Consider the following 19,584-nt stretch of genomic DNA (forward strand, 5'->3'; position numbering starts at 1 on the left):
ATTTTTGTTTAGAGTTTTTTTATTGTTATATTGCTGGATAGCGCAGTTGACATTTTTGAAAAAACGCAATTGATTTGTCCCTCGGCCGTCTCCGTAGTCGCATGCGCGCTTGCTGTGAAAGACTTCGCGGGAAAGCTGCACATTTCCTGTGACAACAAGGCACAAAAACGTATTGTAAACTTACTGTCAGTTAATCGCAGAGTATCATAACAAGCCAACATGAGTTTATGGGTGGATAAGTACAGACCTACATCTCTCGCTAAATTGGACTACCACAAAGAGCAGGCTAATAAACTAAAAAACCTGGTAAGAGTAATCCTAGTGTGTGGCTTAAATGTTTCAATATAAGCTTGCTAGCACAGTGATAGGACTTGCACTGACTATGACGTCTTTGTTATTCCGTAATCCTTAAACTAGTATAGAATTTCTTAAAAATGTTGCTTCTGGTCTCTTAACTTTTTTTCCTGATGGGTTAACTGACAGCTGGTATCCTTTGTAACGAAGCTTATATAGAATAACTTGTGCCTGCTAATAAGGCTACCAGTAAACAAACTCCGCCGCTGTAACTGAAAGGACAAATACTGCTGATCGTATCAGGGAATGTAGTGTTACATTCTTGTTTGTATTTCAGGTACAATGCGGAGACTTTCCCCATCTCCTGGTTTATGGTCCATCTGGCGCGGGAAAGAAAACACGCATAATGTGTCTGCTGCGCGAGTTGTATGGCGCAGGTGTTGAGAAACTCCGCATCGAGCACCAGTCTATCACTGCACCTTCAAAGAAGAAAATAGAAATAAACACAGTAGCAAGCAACTATCACTTGGAAGTCAACCCTAGCGACGCAGGCAACAGTGACAGAGTGGTGATACAGGAGCTGATAAAAACTATGGCACAGTCTCAGCAGATTCAGTCCAGCACGCAGAGGGATTTCAAGGTGGTCCTGCTGACAGAGGTGGACCGGCTCACTAAAGACGCCCAGCATGCTCTGCGCCGCACCATGGAGAAGTACATGTCCACATGCCGTCTGATCCTCTGCTGCAACTCCATGTCAAAGGTCATCTCCCCCATTAGGAGCAGGTGTCTGGCTGTGCGGGTTCCTCTGCCCAGCACAGAGGAGGTATGCGGCGTCCTGACCGGCATCTGCAAGAAGGAGGGACTGCTGCTCCCTGCCGAGCTTGCCAAGCAAATCGCAGAGAGGTCTGGCCGCAACCTGCGCAAAGCCCTGCTGATGTGCGAGTCGTGTCGAGTGCAGCAGTACCCCTTCTCGGTCGACCAGGAGATCCCCGAAACCGACTGGGAGGTGTACCTGAGAGAGACAGCCAACGCCATCGTCAGCCAGCAGAGCCCGCAGAGGCTGCTGGAGGTGCGTGCCAGGCTGTACGAGCTGCTGACCCACTGCATTCCGCCAGAGGTGATCATGAGGGGGCTGGTGACGGAGCTGCTGGGCAACTGTGACGGGCACCTCAAGGGTGAGGTGGTCCAAATGGCTGCCCATTATGAACATCGGCTTCAGATGGGCAGCAAAGCCATCTACCACCTGGAGGCCTTCGTTGCCAAGTTCATGGCTATCTACAAGAAGTTCATGGAAGACGGATTGGACAATTTAATGTTCTGATTTAGGTCTGGTTTCGCACTCACTCCAACACTGCACCCTGGTCACAGGAGTGAAGCAATGGTTGCTGTTAGCACTTAATGTGTCTATTACTGGGGAAGAATGGAGCTACATCTCTCCCTATCCAAACTGGACCATGGTTTTTACAAAGCTTCGTGGAGCCTCTGGCTTACTGCTCTACTTAATGGTAATACTTGTCTGGAGGCTTGATCATGTGTCACAATGTTCAAGTTGGATACGATAAAGTTATTTTTCAATTTAATGAATTTTTGGTTATACTGAGTTGCGTTTAATGTATAATATTCTGTAAACCACGTACGCTAAAAGGTCTGCCATATGAATAAATAAAAATGTATTTCTTAAGGCTCAAAAAGATATGGTCAGTGCAGTGACCTTACAATCAAACAGCCCCAACCTATCCACTGGTATACATTGTGTATAAATTACCTTATCATTACAGTGCATGATTCATAACTGTTTTCCATGTAGGGAACACCAGCTACTTACATTTTCCTTCATTGTAAATAGGGAGGAATGCGATTTGTAAGCATAAGGTCAGAGTCTTTCATCAGGAAGGGCTTTGAATAAACTTCTCATTAAAAAACACAGATGTATATTGGTTGTGTATTCATTCATGTTCTTCCACTTTAATGGCAGTTCTATCCTGGGTTACAAAAAAATGATTAAATCCCTGTAGTTATCAAATTAGAGATTTAATGATTGAAAAGCTTTACACCCTATTAATTCATTTAGGAAGTCCTGGCTGGATGAGAATCATTAATTAATTATTATTCATAATCACTAAGAATAATTACATCACATGCCAAATATAAGTTGCCATAACTGTCAACTGGACTTAGTCATGCACATTCCAACAATAAGTTGGAACGCTGAGTCAGCGCTGTGGGAATTTGCCACGTCCTCTCAGCGGTGACAACAGTGTCAAGTTAGAATACAATGAAGGCCAACCGGAAATAGAGGTGAATACAGAGGTGAGTATTCTGGGTGGATGGTGGTCAGTTTAATTGAAGGTTTAAAAGCTAAGTAAATATGTTATCACCACCTTTAACAACTGCAATGTAGCCAGATTATAGAACCGCAATATAAAGACATTGTAAAATGTTCATAAATTTGACATGTTTTATTATAAGCAAATAATATAAAATCGGTTATGTACATGGTGTTATGATGTATGTTAGTATTTACAAAACTTTCACACAAAAAAATTCACAGAACACATTAAGGAGATCATAGACTCCTCCACTCCACAAATCATTGCTTTTTCACAAGAGACGGTTAGCATGGAATCCGGAAGGTTAAGATAATAACTTCAGAGTAGCCTGAGGGAGGTACATGCATTCCATCTTTGGATCATAGACGGAATTCTGTCATTTCTGATGAAATGCAATCCTCGAGAAGCTTAGATATTGTTCTGAGTATATTCTGAAATGCACTATGCAACAGAGTCTGGTCCATTACACATGAGAAAGGGCCTGATTCTGCACTAAAAAATTATAAGGTTTGGTAAGTTGGTAAGGTTCATACTGCATATTTCAGTTTCATTGTATAAATCTCACACACACACAATATATCACAGTAATTAATTGCAGGTCATGTCAGGACAATTCCTTAGTTTCTATTTTCCATGTTCAGTCCCTCAGCCTCCTCCTCGCCGTCCTCAGCATTCCAAGTGTTTGAGGTATTACTCTCACCTACATTGGGAAAATACAGATGTTATCAGAAAACATGTTTTCACTTTCCTGTGCTAATTGAAAACAAAGGCAGGCCACAATGTATCCACCATGATAGTAAGACACTGGGATACAAGGTCAAGACTTGTAATGTGCGCAAACTAGATTGCTAGATTACCCGTGTATAGTGATGCAGTGTAATCACTACAATCACTACAAAAACTTTCTGTGGACTAAACAGCCAGATTAATTTCTCTTCCAACTTCTAGACTCTGCTTCTGGAAAGCTGTTATCTGTTCATGCTTGTGATGCTCGACATGAGGTTATTTACTAAACCTGGGATTATATCATAAGAAAAGGACTTACGTTTTCGACAGTGCAAGAGTACCAGAACCACAGAAAGGACCACCGCTAACGTAATGATGACACATAAACCCATGACGACACTGTTGTTTTTGCTTTCTGGAACATGATAGTCTGGAACATGATAGTCATGATGATGATGACTTGGAACTGGAAAAAAATATTAAAAGAATGATTTAAAACATGGTTAAAACATAGAACACAGAATCAGACAGGACAGAATGTTAGATACATGGCAGCCTAAAAACTGAGCCTTAAAAAAAAAATATTGAACCTTAAATATTGAGCAGGGAAATATTATTAGTCAAATGGCTTTCCTCTTCAATGCCTCCAGCACCACACAAGGTGTAAGCCAGAGAGTGTTTTTATTTTTCTATATTCAAAACTGCATGTAGCACCTTCCTGTAAATTGTATTATGAAGTTAAGTCAATGTCAATTGGATAACAAATGATTTGTAGGATTATCTGAAATGTACTTGTGTGTTATTTAGACACAAATAATCATTGCATTTAGGTCCAACATGCTGATGTTTTGGTGTAACTCGGTAACAGGTTACATTTTCAAAAATGTGTTTCCTGACTTACTGTTAAAAAACGTAATGATTCTAGGAGCAAGGAGACACATTTCTCTGACTGACAGTGCTGATATCCATGACACTTTAACTAGTTGACTCCCCCGGCATTTCCCAAATAGTAAGCTACATACTTCATGTGGTTCACAGCATAATGTGTGTGTGGGCTGTCAGACACACTACATCAACTCTAATGGCAAACAGAAAATGAAGAACAATGAGTTTTTTCCGTCATCACAACACTATCAGCCCAACCCAGTGGGGCTCGAGCGCATGAGCAACGGCACCAAACCACTTCACATTCCATTTCACTTCTGCCGGATTTCATCCGGTCATTAGCCATAACAATGGGCCTCATTTATAAAACGTTGCGTAGAAACCATCCTACATTTTGTCTAAGACATTTCCTGAAATGAGCGTAAGTGAGATCCACAGTAAACAGACGTACACACAAAAAACACGTGTACGCCAATCCTTCGGTTATAAATCACAAATGGTCGTGAAATAGTGCGCAACTGAATCTCCGCCCTCAAAACGCCCCAATTTAATCTAATCAGCATATTATCAATGCACAAACAGAGCGCATCCTCAATGCACAAACTCTCTGTGACAGTGGCAAGCAAGAAAGAAACATGTAAACAGAATTAAAGTGAGGCTGACATCGACGTTCTGCTGATGGAACAGCAGATGCGGGTCAAAACATCGTTAGAAAGCCTGTCTGGTGGCGTAATGGCAAAAGCAAAGTATTTGACATGTAGTAGACACGTCTCCGAAGCACCAGCACCTGCGGTAGGCCTACGAGAGGCACCAGAAGCCGCATCTGCGGCAGCAGCACCAAGGCTTTGGTGCGCTCCACTATGTGCTGTATTGAAGTTGGCTTCCTAGGCTTTCTGAGTGTGCGAATACATTGGGAAACCTGTTTTACGCAGGAAATCCTCTTTCACATTTTGCTGGGCACTGTATGGAAATCTAATAAATTGCGGGCATATGGGATAGTATACTGCAAAGAACATCGGGCAAAATTCTGCTTAATGATGACGGGGATTGCTCGACTGGTCTCATCGGAACGTTACTGTAGCCAGGAATCCAAGAACGGACAATACCTGAACGTGTATGGCCTGGTTGCCTCTGGTGCGCCTCTCTAGACGAGAGGCCATTTGGGCACAACCAGTGGTGTAGTGGTCCCTGGAGAAGTGGGTAAACTCTTTATTTATTTTTAAGCAGCCCATACAGCACATGATAAACGCCCTGTTTTGAGAAGTGGTTAATCCAATACTGACTGAAAAATAAGTGGGTATACCCTGGACTACACCACTGTGCACAACGCTCTCGGCAAGCGGTAGCTACCTGCTTATCAGACATACATCATCCTGTGTCAAACAGTCTGCGCGATCACAAAAAAACCCTCTCTCTCCTTATTGCGCAGTTGGCCATATCCTCTAACAACGCCAATGCAGCCATATCTCCTACTGAAAACTAAGCCACTTTTAGTCTTTTTATAGGCTATAAGTTTGAGCTAAATGTTTTACACTTGTGAAATTAAAACGGAATACCTATAAGATGTGAATATCATTCATGTGTAAATTATTCTAATAGTTTATTTGATTTTATTGAGCGAAACATTAATTTGGCCTTTCACCATTAGCCCAAATGGTGACGGTGGTGCTGACGTTGATGAAACTGTGTGTCGGCTGTTGGCGCTCGGAGAGTCCTGAATTCCTGCAGTACTCCAGTATTGCCGCAAGGAAATGTACTTACACGAACTGAAACAAGACGTAGAGATACGTCCTTTTCTACGTCTAAGACGGTTTTTATAAATAAGACTAACTAAGATCAGTTCTGTGCGTAAGTAAGTGTCTGACAAGTAGGTCATAAAATCATGACTGAACAAATAGTGGCCATAAATGCCGATAAATTCCTCGAGGTAGGTTTTGACACAAGGCCCTTGAGTGGGCGTGAGTGTTGCTCAGTAACGTCCGCCATTCCCTTTCTGCCTAGCCTGAATGGAATCTAGGTACTTTCCTTTGGTGTAACACAATGTGCAAAGAAACGGCAAAGCTGTTTAAACCTGCGGGTTTGTCCACAGACACCGGTGCCAACATGTAATTGAGTCACCACTTGAGAATGAGAGCAACGGGACATCCACGCCTAGGTATTCAATGTCAATAAACCCACCAAAGGAAAAATATTTGAGCCACAACTAGGAGACATTTTTATCGCACATTAACTAGTTTCCCTATGTACAGTAAAAACACTTTTCTGTTATCTAGTAATTAACAATTTGTGTAGCTGAGCTGTCAAATGTTCCAAAACAAATGTCTGTGTTGTGATTTCAGTGGAGATCTATCCTTTATTTGTGTTGTATAATCATGTTGCCCTCATTATGTGATAGTTCTGTGCCGTTTTGTTCTGTACATTTAGCCTTGATTTGGTCCTTGTTTCAGGATTGAAAATAATTGGTCAAATAAAATAGTTTACTTATTAATCATGCCTACACAGCTTTCTTAATATTGCAGTGAACTCAATTCTGAATAATAGTGTTCTGAAAACATAGAAAACAACAGAGCCTTCATCTAGTCTACTGCTGTGATATTTACCTAAATCCTCAGAGCAGTTTGCAATGATGATCTGACCGGGTTTCTCAACAACACACTTCACACTTGTTGTATTAGACACCTCCAGGGTACTCCTCAAAGTGTAGAGCAGGGAGGAAGTATCCGCATGGCTACTAAACGTAGTATGGTTGACTGTACGCTGGTTATCTTGCTCCCAATAGATGTTGCCTTCTGGGTACCCACCGCTTGCATTACAGTGGTAAACCGTCTTGTTGAAAGTGCATTTAACTGAAGAATAATTTGCTGTGGAGAGACATGGTTAACAGAACTCAGAGCAGGATACCAGCAGATGAACCGAGATATGAATGGCGAATGAGAGGATAGGCAAGAAAGAAAAGTTACTGAATGTGCAGACGGAAGCCAAGACAAGTTAAAAAAAAAATAGACTGATGGACAGGACAGTTTACCATACACTTTATTTTACTCACCCACAACTTTAAGGTTGGTACTCCATTGGCGAAGAGGTTTTGTCTTAACAAAACAGGTGTATTCACGCTGGTCTGCCACAGTAACGCTAAACAAGCGTATAGAGCAGTTTCCTTTCTCCTTGTGTGGAGAAATGGAGATCCTGTTTGTGTATTCAGCATGGGATAGAGAGTCATTCTCGCCATGCTTGATAATTATGTCCTCTTTGTCTTTCTTTGTCTGCCAAAAAAATGTATACCCTTTTTTGCAATCACAGGGTAAAAGGACATTTCCTCCGACAAAAGCCTGTACAGGGATGGTGGCTGGCTGGCTGGCAAAGCATTCTTCAGAGAGAGAGAGAGAGAGAGAGAGAGAGAGAGAGAGAGAGAGAGAGAGAGAGAGCAGTCAGTTAAATGTCGCCTTGTCAAATGTGACCGCAAAAAAACGTTTGGAGGAACTACTAGTTCAGCCATTTACTTTAAACTGAACATGGCCTCGAATTACACCAGGAGCGTAATGACACTTTTTCCAAGCAGAAGAATGGGAAGGTAGTCATGTCAGTTAGCCCACACCAAAACTTCATCTACGTTCTGCATAAACATAGTCTACACTTAATGCGCTTTCGGTCCGGGTCTAAATCATCCTGTTGGGGTTGATTTTCAAGAAGGACGGCTTAAGCTTACATGCATTAATACAAATTTGAATATGTACTTACCGTTGACACACATCGTGAGGAATGTCAATGTTTTAATCCATGTTACAATCAATTTCGTCATTCCGGAATGGAGGAGTGATTTCACATGTACGACTATCCACAAATCAATGCATTCGTAGTTGTAGCCTGAACTTTCCTTCAACCAGCATCTCTGTTTGGTTCTGTCCCAATAAAGTGTCATGGGAATCTCAGGGAAATTAAAATGTTTTTCTTTCGCGCTCTTCTACCTGGACGTAGGCTACTCTTCACTGCGCACAAGAGTACCTATTTGAGCGCTGAAGAAAATGAGCGTCTGTTTCTGAGCAAGTACATTTTATAGCCCCATTGTGCCAGAATTGATATTTTTGGCCATTGAGCTCCCCCTAAAGCTGCGGAGTATTTCAGCTCCTTTTTAGACTAACCTGTTATGACGAGCCATCTACGGGTCATGGTAGGAATTTTTTTGAGCTACCTGTGCGTTCTCGCAATATTTTAGCATTCCCTTGCAATAGTATCCGTCTCAATAAGTTTGACATTCCCACTCAATACATTTTGTTACCGGCTGCAGGCTAGCTTTCAATGCATCCCTGGTAGGATAATTAATCTTGCCCTGGCTCTCCATTTAGGATAGTGTATAGTGGCAAGCGCTCTTATCAGGTACATGCCATGTAATGTCTAGATCAGGGGTCGGGAACCTTTTTTGCCTGGAGAGCCACTTTTAACATTTTATCTATATATATATATTTTTTTTTAAAGAAAAAGTTTTGATATTTAACTAACAGTTACTTTTAGTTTTTTTGAATACATTGTCATATTTTTGGTTAAATTCAATAAGCCAAAAATATACTTCACTTCTTAAATGTTTGCTGCTCTTGGTCATTAATGTAATTAATTCCCTATTCATATACTTCATTATTAATGTAATTAATTGATTTATTGATATTGATATAACACTGGCATTGCACTGATGGTTCTCACTATAGTGTCGTCAGTCAAGCGCCCTCAGTGGTGACTGTTCTGTTACGATGGCTTGAAAAGTATTATTTCACATTAGATTAGATTAGATTAGATTCAACTTTATTGTCATTGTACAGAGTACAGGTACTGAGACAACGAAATGCAGTTTAGCATCTAACCAGAAGTGCCAAATAGATATACAGTAAGAGTTGGGTATGAAGAAAAAAAAGAACAGAATTGGGACTAGCAGCAATTGAGGTAGGAAGTGTAGATAGATGTGAAATATATAAATGTGAAATATATAAATGTGAAATATATAAAGTGCATGTGTAAGTATTAGTGGTGGTAATAAGTAAAAAGAAGTGAATGAGGTATTAGTAATATAATGATTAGTAAGTGGTGTAAGTACGGTTAGTACAGTAAAACAGCAAAATAGTATTCTAAGTACAGGTAATACAGTTAAGAGTTGGGTAACAGTAAAGTGTGATAAAAAAAGACATTCAAATGTTCAGTGGTTGTCACTTGTGTGGCAGTCAAGCCAGGGTGAGGGTGGGGGGGGGGGGGGGGGGGGTACAGTGAAAATGATTAGTGGCTGGATAGGTGTGCGTGCGGCAGTCAGCCAGGGGGGAAGTCTACCAGAACTGACAGTATATCTTAGTAACTTCTAACAAAATCGAAGGACATACAGCAGAGTATGTCATAATGTAACCAGGAAAATCAGTAGGCTAAGTATATTCTTGGTCGTGTCCGATTACTGATAATATTGTACTATTAAGTCCCACCATGTATTAGTTCACATGGGTTGACAGAACACTTGACAGAATGTTATACCAAGGCTCTGTCCCAACTATCTTCCCTTTACCCTACCACTTAATTGAAGTGCCCTTCACTGGGGAGTGCCCCTTCACAACTAGGGTGAAGTGGTAGTATTGGGACGGAGCAAGACCTCTGACAGCTGCGCTCCTCTGCGTGTGTCTGCATACACTCTATCCTGACTCTAGCCCTCTATCCGACTATACTGAGCCAAGTAGCTATCCATCTAGCTACTGTAACTGTTCATACATAATATGATTGCTATTAATAACGATAACGGTACAGGACAGGAGTGTATGTTTATGTGCTGCAGTGTCACAGTGTATTGTTCAAAGCATGCTCACATTGAGTGTTTACTTGTTGACTACTGTGGTTTGCTTACAGTACCTATTTGCTTATTTTACCTGTTGTATTGTTCTAGTTAGTTGGCTAATAACATTGACTTAAAGTATAAGCAGTTATAACAATAACAAATGTGTGCTGTGTATTTAATCTACATACACTTACTGCTGAAGATAATGTTTTTAAAAAGTGCATAATATTAAACATCACTGTAATCAAATTCCAGATCACAGAGGAGCTGACTGCCATGGCAGGGGGAAAGCTCTTTGGGTGACCTCCATTGGCAACGAGGTTGGCTAGATCCTGACCAGTGTCGTGACAGGAGGGGCTGGAACTTGACAGGATGGTGTCTGGCTTGATGGAGCATTACCGCCAAGCAGCTGTTCCACCCACAGTCCTGCTATATGTGGACTGTGTGAGTGAGGAGTTGAGCACCTCCAGACCAGGTTTGCTGAGTGGCTAGACCTCCACATACGGCTTGACATCTGGCACTTCATGAGGAGGCTGGCTGGCGGCTGCAACGCCGATGCTCTGCCCCACCTTCATGGGCTGTCTGTCTGCATGCACCTTTGAGTGGGATGCAGGGGACCTCGCTCTGTTGTGGCAGATGACGAGGGAGCAGCTCAGGCAGGAGGGTGTGCTAGCCCTTACTGATCTTCTCGTGGACAGGAGAATAAGTAAGAAGGAGCTGAGCCAGTACTGCCGTAGGAGGACATGCGGCGTGGAGGCCGCCATCAGCCTTATTGAGCAGCTGCTGCAGGAACTAGGGGGGGGGGGGGGGCAAACCTGCTGCTGCTGCTTCCTCACTGACTGCTCCATGCTGCAACCCCAGTCCCATCCTCTTCTGATGAGTGTGGGGTAGATTCATTCATAATTGTATGGAAAGAAATCAAATCTGCATTTTGTCCCACATCTCTGTTTTCAAAATCACCTGTTTTTTATTCTTTCTCAGGCTCTGGATGGCTCTGGCGTGCCAGGCATTGACCGGTGCATTCTGGCCAATGGGGCTGTTATGCAGCAGACCACCCTGCAGCTGGTGGATGTGAGCCACACCACCCTGGTACAGTGGCACAACAAGAGGGTGAAGAGGCAGGATAACGTGGTGGTGATGCAGGGACTGGACCTGCCCAGCTGCTTGTCTGTGACGACTGACCCTCTCCTCCCTGCTAATGTGTGCCCACCGTGTGCACACCCCCAACCAGGTCCAGTTCAACAGTTCCACCCGGCTGGCACCACCGTGGGCCAGGTACGGGTGAAGAGGAAGGTATGGTCTGCAGTCGCATTACATCCAAGTTTATTTTTTATTTTTTAATAAAAACAGACACACACAGACATCTCCCTTTCACACACACTCACTTACTCTCTCACTCTCTTTCTTTTTCTCTCTCTCTCTCTCTCTCCTTCTCACACAAACACACACACACACACACACATAGTCAAAAGAGGTGTTAAAGTCTGCCGTTTTTCTGTAAAGTTAAATCAAAAGATTTGAAAGATTTTGAAAGATATTTGACAGTAGCCTTCAAATGTTGAAGGATATTTTAGGTTAACATTGCCAGCTTTAAATGGATGAAAATGAATACAGTTGAAAACATTCACAAGTATAAAGAAGTAATCAAAAAGTTACACTGCACTCAAAACCTCATAATTCAAATAATTTATTAAAGTCATCTATTTACAATAAATGTCAGTTTCACATAACATGGCTCATTAAGTGTGTGTCTGTGTCTGTGTGTTTGTGTGTTGGCCTGGAGGGGATTGGTGCTTTGGTGGGGTGGATTTTGGAGGTGGGGGGGGGGACCCTCAAAATTGTTCTTTGCCCAGGGCCTGCAATTTGCTAGAATCGCCCTTGCTTCAGCTGTTCATGCTGGGTCCACTGACCTCATAGGGGCCTGTGCTGGTTGGTACTCCACAGGCTCTGGGTGCTAGCCTCTCCTCTGCCTCTCCTGCTCCAGTCCGAAAACGGACCTGCAATGTACTGCACAACACAGCGGGGAGGCAGTATATAATGGTAAAATGTACAGTATATTGTTGTTCCCCCCTCCCAGAGGCATGGCCACTGGGCTAGTTTCCCCTCAACCCCTCCCCTTCCTCGAGGCATAGACACTGGACACTTTAATTTCTGTATAGTTCTATATATGTTTTCTGTTATTGTTATTGTTGTTAGTGATTGAAAAAAAAAGTTAGTTTACAACAAAAATGTATTTTTCTCCTTTTTGTGGATAGAAGGATGTATTACTGGAGCACAAATGTTTTGTGAAAAATTAAAGTACCTCACACATTACTTTACATGAACATACATTGAAATATTCAATGTAGAATGATCTATATCGCATTTATATAAGGTTAGAAAAAAAGTAATATGCAAACAAATTGTGATTTTTCATAATAAAAATTAACTTTGCAGTACAAAATGCACACCTCAATGTCTGCTAACGGTGGGACTCGAAACATGAACCTTGGGGTCAACTCTTCTCTCAGATAAATGCATATAAAAACAGAAGTTTAAGATTATTTAATGTATAATTTATACATTAGTTATGATGAACATCAACATTGAAAAACTTCAGTTACTCATGGAGGATAAGGCCATACAAAATGTTTCCTCTCTTTCCTTCTCCCCCTTTCTTTCCCCCTTTTCACCTGTCTTCCCCCCTTAACCAGTGTACTGTGCTCTTCTGGAGTTACGTAAGTTTCAGCAAAGTTCCACAAATCAAGACTTTCCTGGCGTCCAAGAAAGAGTTCAAGTTTGCCAGATACCTGCGTTTCACATGGCAAACAGAGGCGCTCTTGTCCCAGGTGCACGTTGCGTCATGTACTTGTTCACTTGAAGTGCCTTCTTGTAAACAGTAGAGGGTAGCATTGCACTGTTTTGAGCTTTGAATGTGCTGTGTCTAGGGCGCATGTCACTTAAGATCAGATAACTCTACTGTTGTAACCATTGGGAATGTCCTCGGTACAGGATCGTATAACAATTCCAACTACGTACAATTGAAAGTTGAGGCTGTTACGAAAGTTTACGATTGAAATAGTCGTTTTGAGAACGAAGGAGAAGCTTTCAGCTATCACAGCTTTAGCTAAATTGGTAACCTCTACGGGCAAACTTTTCTGTTTGATTTAGCCTCCAACATGAAAGCTATTATTCTAGCGGCAGGATATGGAACACGGCTGCAAAGAGATGTTGAGAATGACAAAACTGAACGATTCAAGCATCTCTTCGGCATTGCCAAACCACTGCTTCCGGTTGGCCACTGTGCTCTCATATCTCATTGGATCCAGGCAATGACTGCAACTGGATGTGTGGATACCATATTCGTGGTTGTAAGTAACCTGCAATGGCCCATATAACCGAATACCGTAATCAGAATCAAACCTTGTATTTGCCCAAATCTGATGAAACTAAACGATCTTCTCCTTAGACAAATGCACTCTACTTCGAAGATTTTCAGGCATGGGCTCAGGAGTTTCCCAATGTGAAGATTCTCAGTGATGGGACCAAAACAAATGAGGTCTGACAATTTGACACATGGATTCTAGCTGAATTAGAATGCTTTTGTCGCAACCTTATACAGATAGTGTCGGGCCTTGTATTGTAGCCTTTGCATCAATGCAATGCCTTCATTTAACAGACTTCTAAAACCACAAATACATGAAATTAAGACCATGCTGAACTACAACTTTGTTTGTGGTGAGAGTAATAGCCTGTCTTACAGAATGTGTATGACCTCTCACGTTTGATTTCAGGAACGGCTTGGTGCTGTTGCTTGTCTACAGCTTACAGTCAAGCACTTCTCCGTTGAGGACCATGTGATAGTTGTTGGAGGGTAAACACTTTAATGTAGTTTTGCTGAATCTAAGTGTTCCATGTATATACAATAACCACATGTCAATATTAACCTTTGTGTAAAATGTGTGAAACTCCTCTCCTCTTTGCTCAACAGTGATACACTGTTCAAAGAAGACTTCAGTCTTTTGAAGTTTACAGAGAGATTTTCTGAACACCAGGCAAGACATGCCGATGCTAATCTAGTGCTGTCTTACCAATGCAAAGAAGAGGGTAAGTGTCCAATGAATCCAGATGAGAGTGGAGAAACTGTATCACCCCCCCCCACACACACACCATTTTAGCCTGAGATAATTAGTAAATTGTAAGTATTCTGAGTACAAAAATTGATCATACTGTTTGTCGCTCAATTCTTCCTCCAGAGACATCCAAGTACGGGATTCTGGAAGTTGATGCGCACATGCGAGTTAGCTGTATGAAGGAGAAGCCCCGCCCATCAGAAACTCAGTCCAGGAAGGCAGTAAGATACTTTCATGTATTCAGAAGTAGAGTACTAGTTAACTGTCCACCTAATTTAGTCTAGCATTAAAAAGGCATTCTTGAAAAATGTATGAAATTAAATGTTGTTCTCTATTTCAGTGCCCTTGTTTCTATTTGTTCTCGAAAGGGAGTCTTCCACTATTAGATGTATTTCTTGAGGAGAAAAAGGTAAACGATTCACGTAAAGAAATCTTAATTTTTCACAACCTTGACCAAAAATTGTGTTATTGTAAAATGATTGTGCATGTTACATTAAGGACATATATATCATATTCACACATGACAGAATGCACCCATTGAGGAGAGAGATGCTCCAGGAACCTTTCTGTCTTGGCTCATATTGAGGTATTTCTCTCTACAAGATACCTGACAACAATATACAATGATACATTTCCTGACATAGAAGCAAGGGCATTAATTTAAAGTAATTGTTTCATTTCAGAAAGCCTGTGTATGTCCACGAGATATCTGGTCGCTTTGACGTGGGGAACCTTCCATCCTACATAGATTGTGACCAATATTTTAAGGACAGAGTCCAAGATATCAATGTTTATTTACATTAACATTTAAAAATAAAAAGTTGTATGCCCTGCTTAAACAGATAAAGTGAGGACTTGTTCTTTATAAGGATGTAACTACTTAAATACAGATATTTTAATGGGGGGAGGGTGGCCGATGTGATTGTCTTTTTTCAAATGAATTATTCAGAAATTATGCAATTTTCTATAATAAACTATCAAATTGAATTGAGTCTGGTTTATTCTGTGTTGAGTCTTTTGCATTTATCCGATGCCTTTTCACGGCGGTTCTCCATTTTGGCGATCCTGGATCCGAACTGCATGGCTCTCTTGGGCAGGATGGCCGAGGGCCCCAGGCCCAGCTCTCTGGCCGCCAGCCTTAGTAGCAGCTTCTCCCCCAGCCCCCGGGGCAGGGACAGGTCAGCCTTCTCCCACACTGGCAGCTGGTTCAACAGACTCACCACATCCTCATCCAAGTATGGAAATCTTTTTAAAATAAAAGGTTAAAAAAAGACAGACAGCTGTAAACGTGCAGCTTTGAAAAAAATTAGACTGCTCCTTGCAGAAGAATATTGCAGCAGTAATCAACAACAAACAAACCCAGATTCGGGTGAAATAAGACATACTAAGAGCTTAAACCCATGTTAAATTGGTTTTCATGTACTTGTCTTTGGACACACTAGAGAGGCATGAGTTGGGATAGAATAATTTGTGCGTGTTTTTTACCTGGCCTCTTTTCCATGGTCCCCGATGATCCTGTCGTCTCTGCCAAGGTTCCGTGTCGATATTCTGCTCAGCTCCATGGCCAGCTCTTTGACCAATCCTTCAACCCCCTCGCTCTTAAAGCGTACCCTGTGTCTGGAGTATCCGGCCAGCTGCTCGTCCGCCCCGATGCCCGTCAGAACCACCTGCCAGGAAACATTTAAACACGGTTTTCAGACAAAACAAACCTCAAAATGATTCCGTTCTCTCAAGCTAGGCAGAGAACACTGTGTGCTTTGTTTTCATTTCCAAGATCAGGCCTGAAACAGGTAGCTATTCGCTAACACTTCATTACCTTTGCATTTGAAGTATAGAGCTTCTGTTCTGAGCGGTCCATCGCCATGCCAATCCCCCTGGCAGCAAACCACACTGCACAGCCAATGCTGTCATCCAGAACTGTGTCTAAAGGATGCACCAGGTGGCTGATGTGCTCTTGTCGCATTCGTTGGAGCTCTTCTCGAGTTACATTGATTTCGACAAAGTTCCACTGCCGTTCTGGGTTTAGGTGTTGCAATTCTAACAGGCCGGCTCTGCCAGTGATTCTGTCAGGAACGTCAAAACAGCGAGTCAGATTATGGTCTCCTTGTTCGCGGTGTTCATCTAGAGGGTCTGTTTTGGGCTTTTTGCCCTTTTTGCTAGACTGTGTTTGCGGTTTGGCCTCTTGGAGCTTGAAGGCCACATTGAGAAGGTCAATCGACTTGCCAGCAGGAACGTGCCGGTCAGCAAGGACAGCCAGAATCATAGAGTCAATCCCACCTGAGAAAAGTACGGCAATGTCAGCTTCATCATTAGTGCCTGATTGATCAGTAGATGGTCTGCTGCAGGGTAAGCTTTGCACCCTTCGTCTCACTGCTTCACTCAGTACCTCTATGAGTTGTTTCACCCTTTCAACTTTCTCACTTTGCATTAAATGTTCTTCCAAGTTCTCCAGAGAAAGCTGGGGGCTCTGGACATGTCCCAAGTGTCTTTCTGGTGCTGCCGTGCTCATGTTCATAGGGCATACAGGAGACTGGAGGAACACACCAGAGAGGTTTGGCATGACAGTGGCATACGCTGGCAAGTATTCCCATGTATAGTCAGGAGTATGAACAGATGGATGGTCCTCAGAGTTAACCCATGGGAAAACCTCTATGATCAGTTCTTTACTTCGGGAACAGTCGTTCAGATCAAGCCTATAAATGCCAGCTGCAGGCACCTCATGCCACTGGTACTGTTCAGAGGAAGAGGGGCATGATGCCACAGATGTGAGTGTCAAAATCACCTCCTCAGGGTCAGAGTGCCATAGCAGACTTCTCCTGCCGAAATAGTCTCTGCCAAACCAAATGCAGTGCTTTGCCACCTCATAATACACAAACGCCCAGGGCCCACGGACCCGGGACAAGACCCTACATATGCCAGTGGAATTTTCCTGGACCGATAGATGCTGGAGAATAACTACAGTGTCATTTTCCTCTGGTCCCACTTCAAGGCCACCAAAGATCTCTCCATTCCAAAGGAGCAGATTACCAGCAGAGTCTTGAAGTGGCTGTGGAGTCAGGCTGCCCTTCATATGGAGGACATGGGCTGAGAAGAGGCATTGGAAATCTGGTTTCATCACAGTTTTTATAACATCCTGGCTGTTGTCGGGGCCACGGTTGATCAAGTTTGTCCGCACTCGATCCGTCAGCACACAAGAATGAGGGGACAGGCTCACCACACAACAAATTCCACACATATTGCTTCTATTTCGGTCTTCTGTTTTACATATCTTGGTAGTCTTTCTTTAGGTTGTCCAGTTCCTCTGTGAAAAGAGGGCCCAATGTTATACGCATAATAACCAAAATAAGTTTAAATTGTACTTGGAGAGAAAGGCATACTTTTACTCGTGCTCAGCGTCTGTCCTCGATCAGTCAGAAAGAAAATGTTGCTATTTGGCTGCTGGACGTAGACCCTCTGCATAAAGACAAACGTGTTAATACTACTATGGCATGCGGATATATGGCAAAACGATTGAATGTCAAAAGTAGATACTTGCCCTGTTTTTCTTCAGATTGGAGAGCTCATCAACCAGAATCTTCTGTTCCTTTATCTGATGAACAAGGTGCTCTTTTCAGTAACGTCACATGTTGCAAACAACAGCACAGTACCGACTAGAAGCATTGTTTATAAAAGGTATCTCACAGAACTGCATTCATTTTGTATGTGTGTTGAATGGAAGAAAAGTTGTGTTGACTGATAATACGATAATACTATACTAGCACACCTTTAGGCTATTGGTTGTGATCTAGCTAGTGTAACATGCTAAATTATTTCGAACCTTTTTGCTCAGTTCCTCCTTTTGAGGAGTCTCGTCTTGCTCAGTATTGGCTGCCGGAAGATTGCGTTTGGTTGTCATTGTCAATAAAACAGTTCAAACAACAAGAAATGTTAGAAATATTTCTGACAGTTTAACACCACAAAACAAACAATCCACATCACATGGCTAATGCTAACTGAGCATGGGCGTCGCTTAATGATGACGTCAACACAACAGCTTAAAGTAGTGATTCGTATCAAGAATCTTTAAAATTATATGAATCTGTATATTGTTATAATATTTTCTTACCTTACCCCCCTTCATTGTGCAGCTGCCATCAGTGATGTCTAATAATGCATTTAGTGTGCAATACATACATTAGTTAATAAAGTTTAATTAAGCTATTTGACCATAACATCGCCCCCTGCACCTTTGGACTAGCGTGAGCATGAGCATAACCAAAGTTCTTTTAACGTGGTACAACACCCTACCCTAGCCTTTTTACAGTTTCAAATAGTCATAAGAATCCCACGACTTATAGGATCTTACTGATCTTTGATGGTTTTGTGAGTAAAGTGAATTGTAGGTTAGTGATTGTGAGACCATTTCCATCAAGACATTTCTGAGAATTGCCCTAAATGTTATATCACACTGAAGGAAATAATGACAAACTTTTTAAGGTATTTCAGTGCATTCTTCATACAGAGTGTAGTAGGAAGGCAGTAGTTCAATTGCCACACTTAAAGGACTTTGCCTCTTGACCTAAGCACACTGCTTACTCAGGTCCACAGTAACCTCTCAGCAATTTCAGTTCGACATTCAGGTCTCGTGGCCAGGCACAAAGTGTCCTTATGCAGCAAATGTGTTAAAATAGCTTATGGTCAAAGGGTTGAGTAGGGCCTGCCATGGCGACATTTAACTGATTATCAACTGTCATGCTAAGCTACTTACAGTCACACTGTCTTGAATTGCACAAACTCTGTAAATGTTTATATAGGGTTAATTGTGGTATCCGTGTTGTGTTAATATTAAATATGTTCTAATGTCTTTGAAATATGTAATACGTGTATGAACACAAAGATTGTATATGCTTCATGTGGGCTACTGAAACTGACTGAGAATGTGGTTTTGAACATTTTTGAACACTAAATTCCATTGCAGAATCACGTTTGGATTTTGGCCCAATGTTTAGAAACCTAGAGGTCGGTCACATGGCTTATGATGACTAGTGGGTAGCCACCAGCAATGGGACAAACAAACAGTCCAGTTTGTTTAGGGTCAGTGGAGTTTTAAGTAAATACACAGTTGTGTATTGATCGAAAACACCTGTTGAACCTCTGTTTTCTTTACTTTAAGGTTGTTGTATATCTGAAAGTTGCATTTTATTTTCCTTATATTGTTTTTCTGTTAAATAGTGTTATAAAACAGGATTATAATCTGCGAAATGCCTCATGATTAAAATGATGATTCCACAAATGTTCTTCTGGGCTTAAAAAAAGTTATGCAAACTCAATAATGTAGCATGTGGGCTGGTGGGTGTAGCAGTGCACTGCAGAGTAAGAGATGTTCAACCAGGTTCTAATGTTATTCTCAAAGTAAAACAGTTCATGTCTCCGTGTCTAATGAGAGTGTGTGTGACTG

At 42.0% G+C, this 19,584-nt stretch overlaps 3 protein-coding genes across 3 annotated transcripts; 2 read left to right on the forward strand and 1 right to left on the reverse strand.

Annotated features, from left to right (window-relative positions):
• The first annotated feature begins 203 nt into the window (after positions 1–203).
• On the forward strand, positions 204–2,103 carry rfc3 (replication factor C (activator 1) 3). The gene is made up of 2 exons (XM_080839200.1): positions 204–306; positions 632–2,103. Exons 1-2 carry the CDS (start codon positions 220–222, stop codon positions 1,613–1,615), a joined length of 1,071 nt encoding a protein of 356 aa, XP_080695326.1. The 5' UTR covers positions 204–219; the 3' UTR covers positions 1,616–2,103.
• Positions 2,104–13,129: 11,026 nt separating this feature from the next.
• LOC308365692 (glucose-1-phosphate adenylyltransferase) lies at positions 13,130–14,963 on the forward strand. Its single transcript, XM_080839201.1, has 8 exons — positions 13,130–13,385; positions 13,484–13,573; positions 13,809–13,888; positions 14,006–14,121; positions 14,271–14,368; positions 14,488–14,556; positions 14,675–14,733; positions 14,831–14,963. The coding sequence occupies exons 1-8, from the start codon at positions 13,194–13,196 to the stop codon at positions 14,949–14,951; spliced, it is 825 nt and encodes a 274-aa protein (XP_080695327.1). The 5' UTR covers positions 13,130–13,193; the 3' UTR covers positions 14,952–14,963.
• On the reverse strand, positions 14,923–17,600 carry asnsd1 (asparagine synthetase domain containing 1). Its single transcript, XM_080839195.1, has 4 exons — positions 17,525–17,600; positions 15,964–17,448; positions 15,633–15,814; positions 14,923–15,392 (listed from the first exon to the last, which is right to left on the reverse strand). The coding sequence occupies exons 2-4, from the start codon at positions 17,380–17,382 to the stop codon at positions 15,146–15,148; spliced, it is 1,848 nt and encodes a 615-aa protein (XP_080695321.1). The 5' UTR covers positions 17,383–17,448; positions 17,525–17,600; the 3' UTR covers positions 14,923–15,145.
• Between the last annotated feature and the right edge of the window lie 1,984 nt (positions 17,601–19,584).

The sequence above is a fragment of the Sprattus sprattus genome (genome assembly GCF_963457725.1).
Source record: "Sprattus sprattus genome assembly, chromosome: 5".
NCBI classification, from domain to species: Eukaryota; Metazoa; Chordata; class Actinopteri; order Clupeiformes; family Clupeidae; genus Sprattus; species Sprattus sprattus.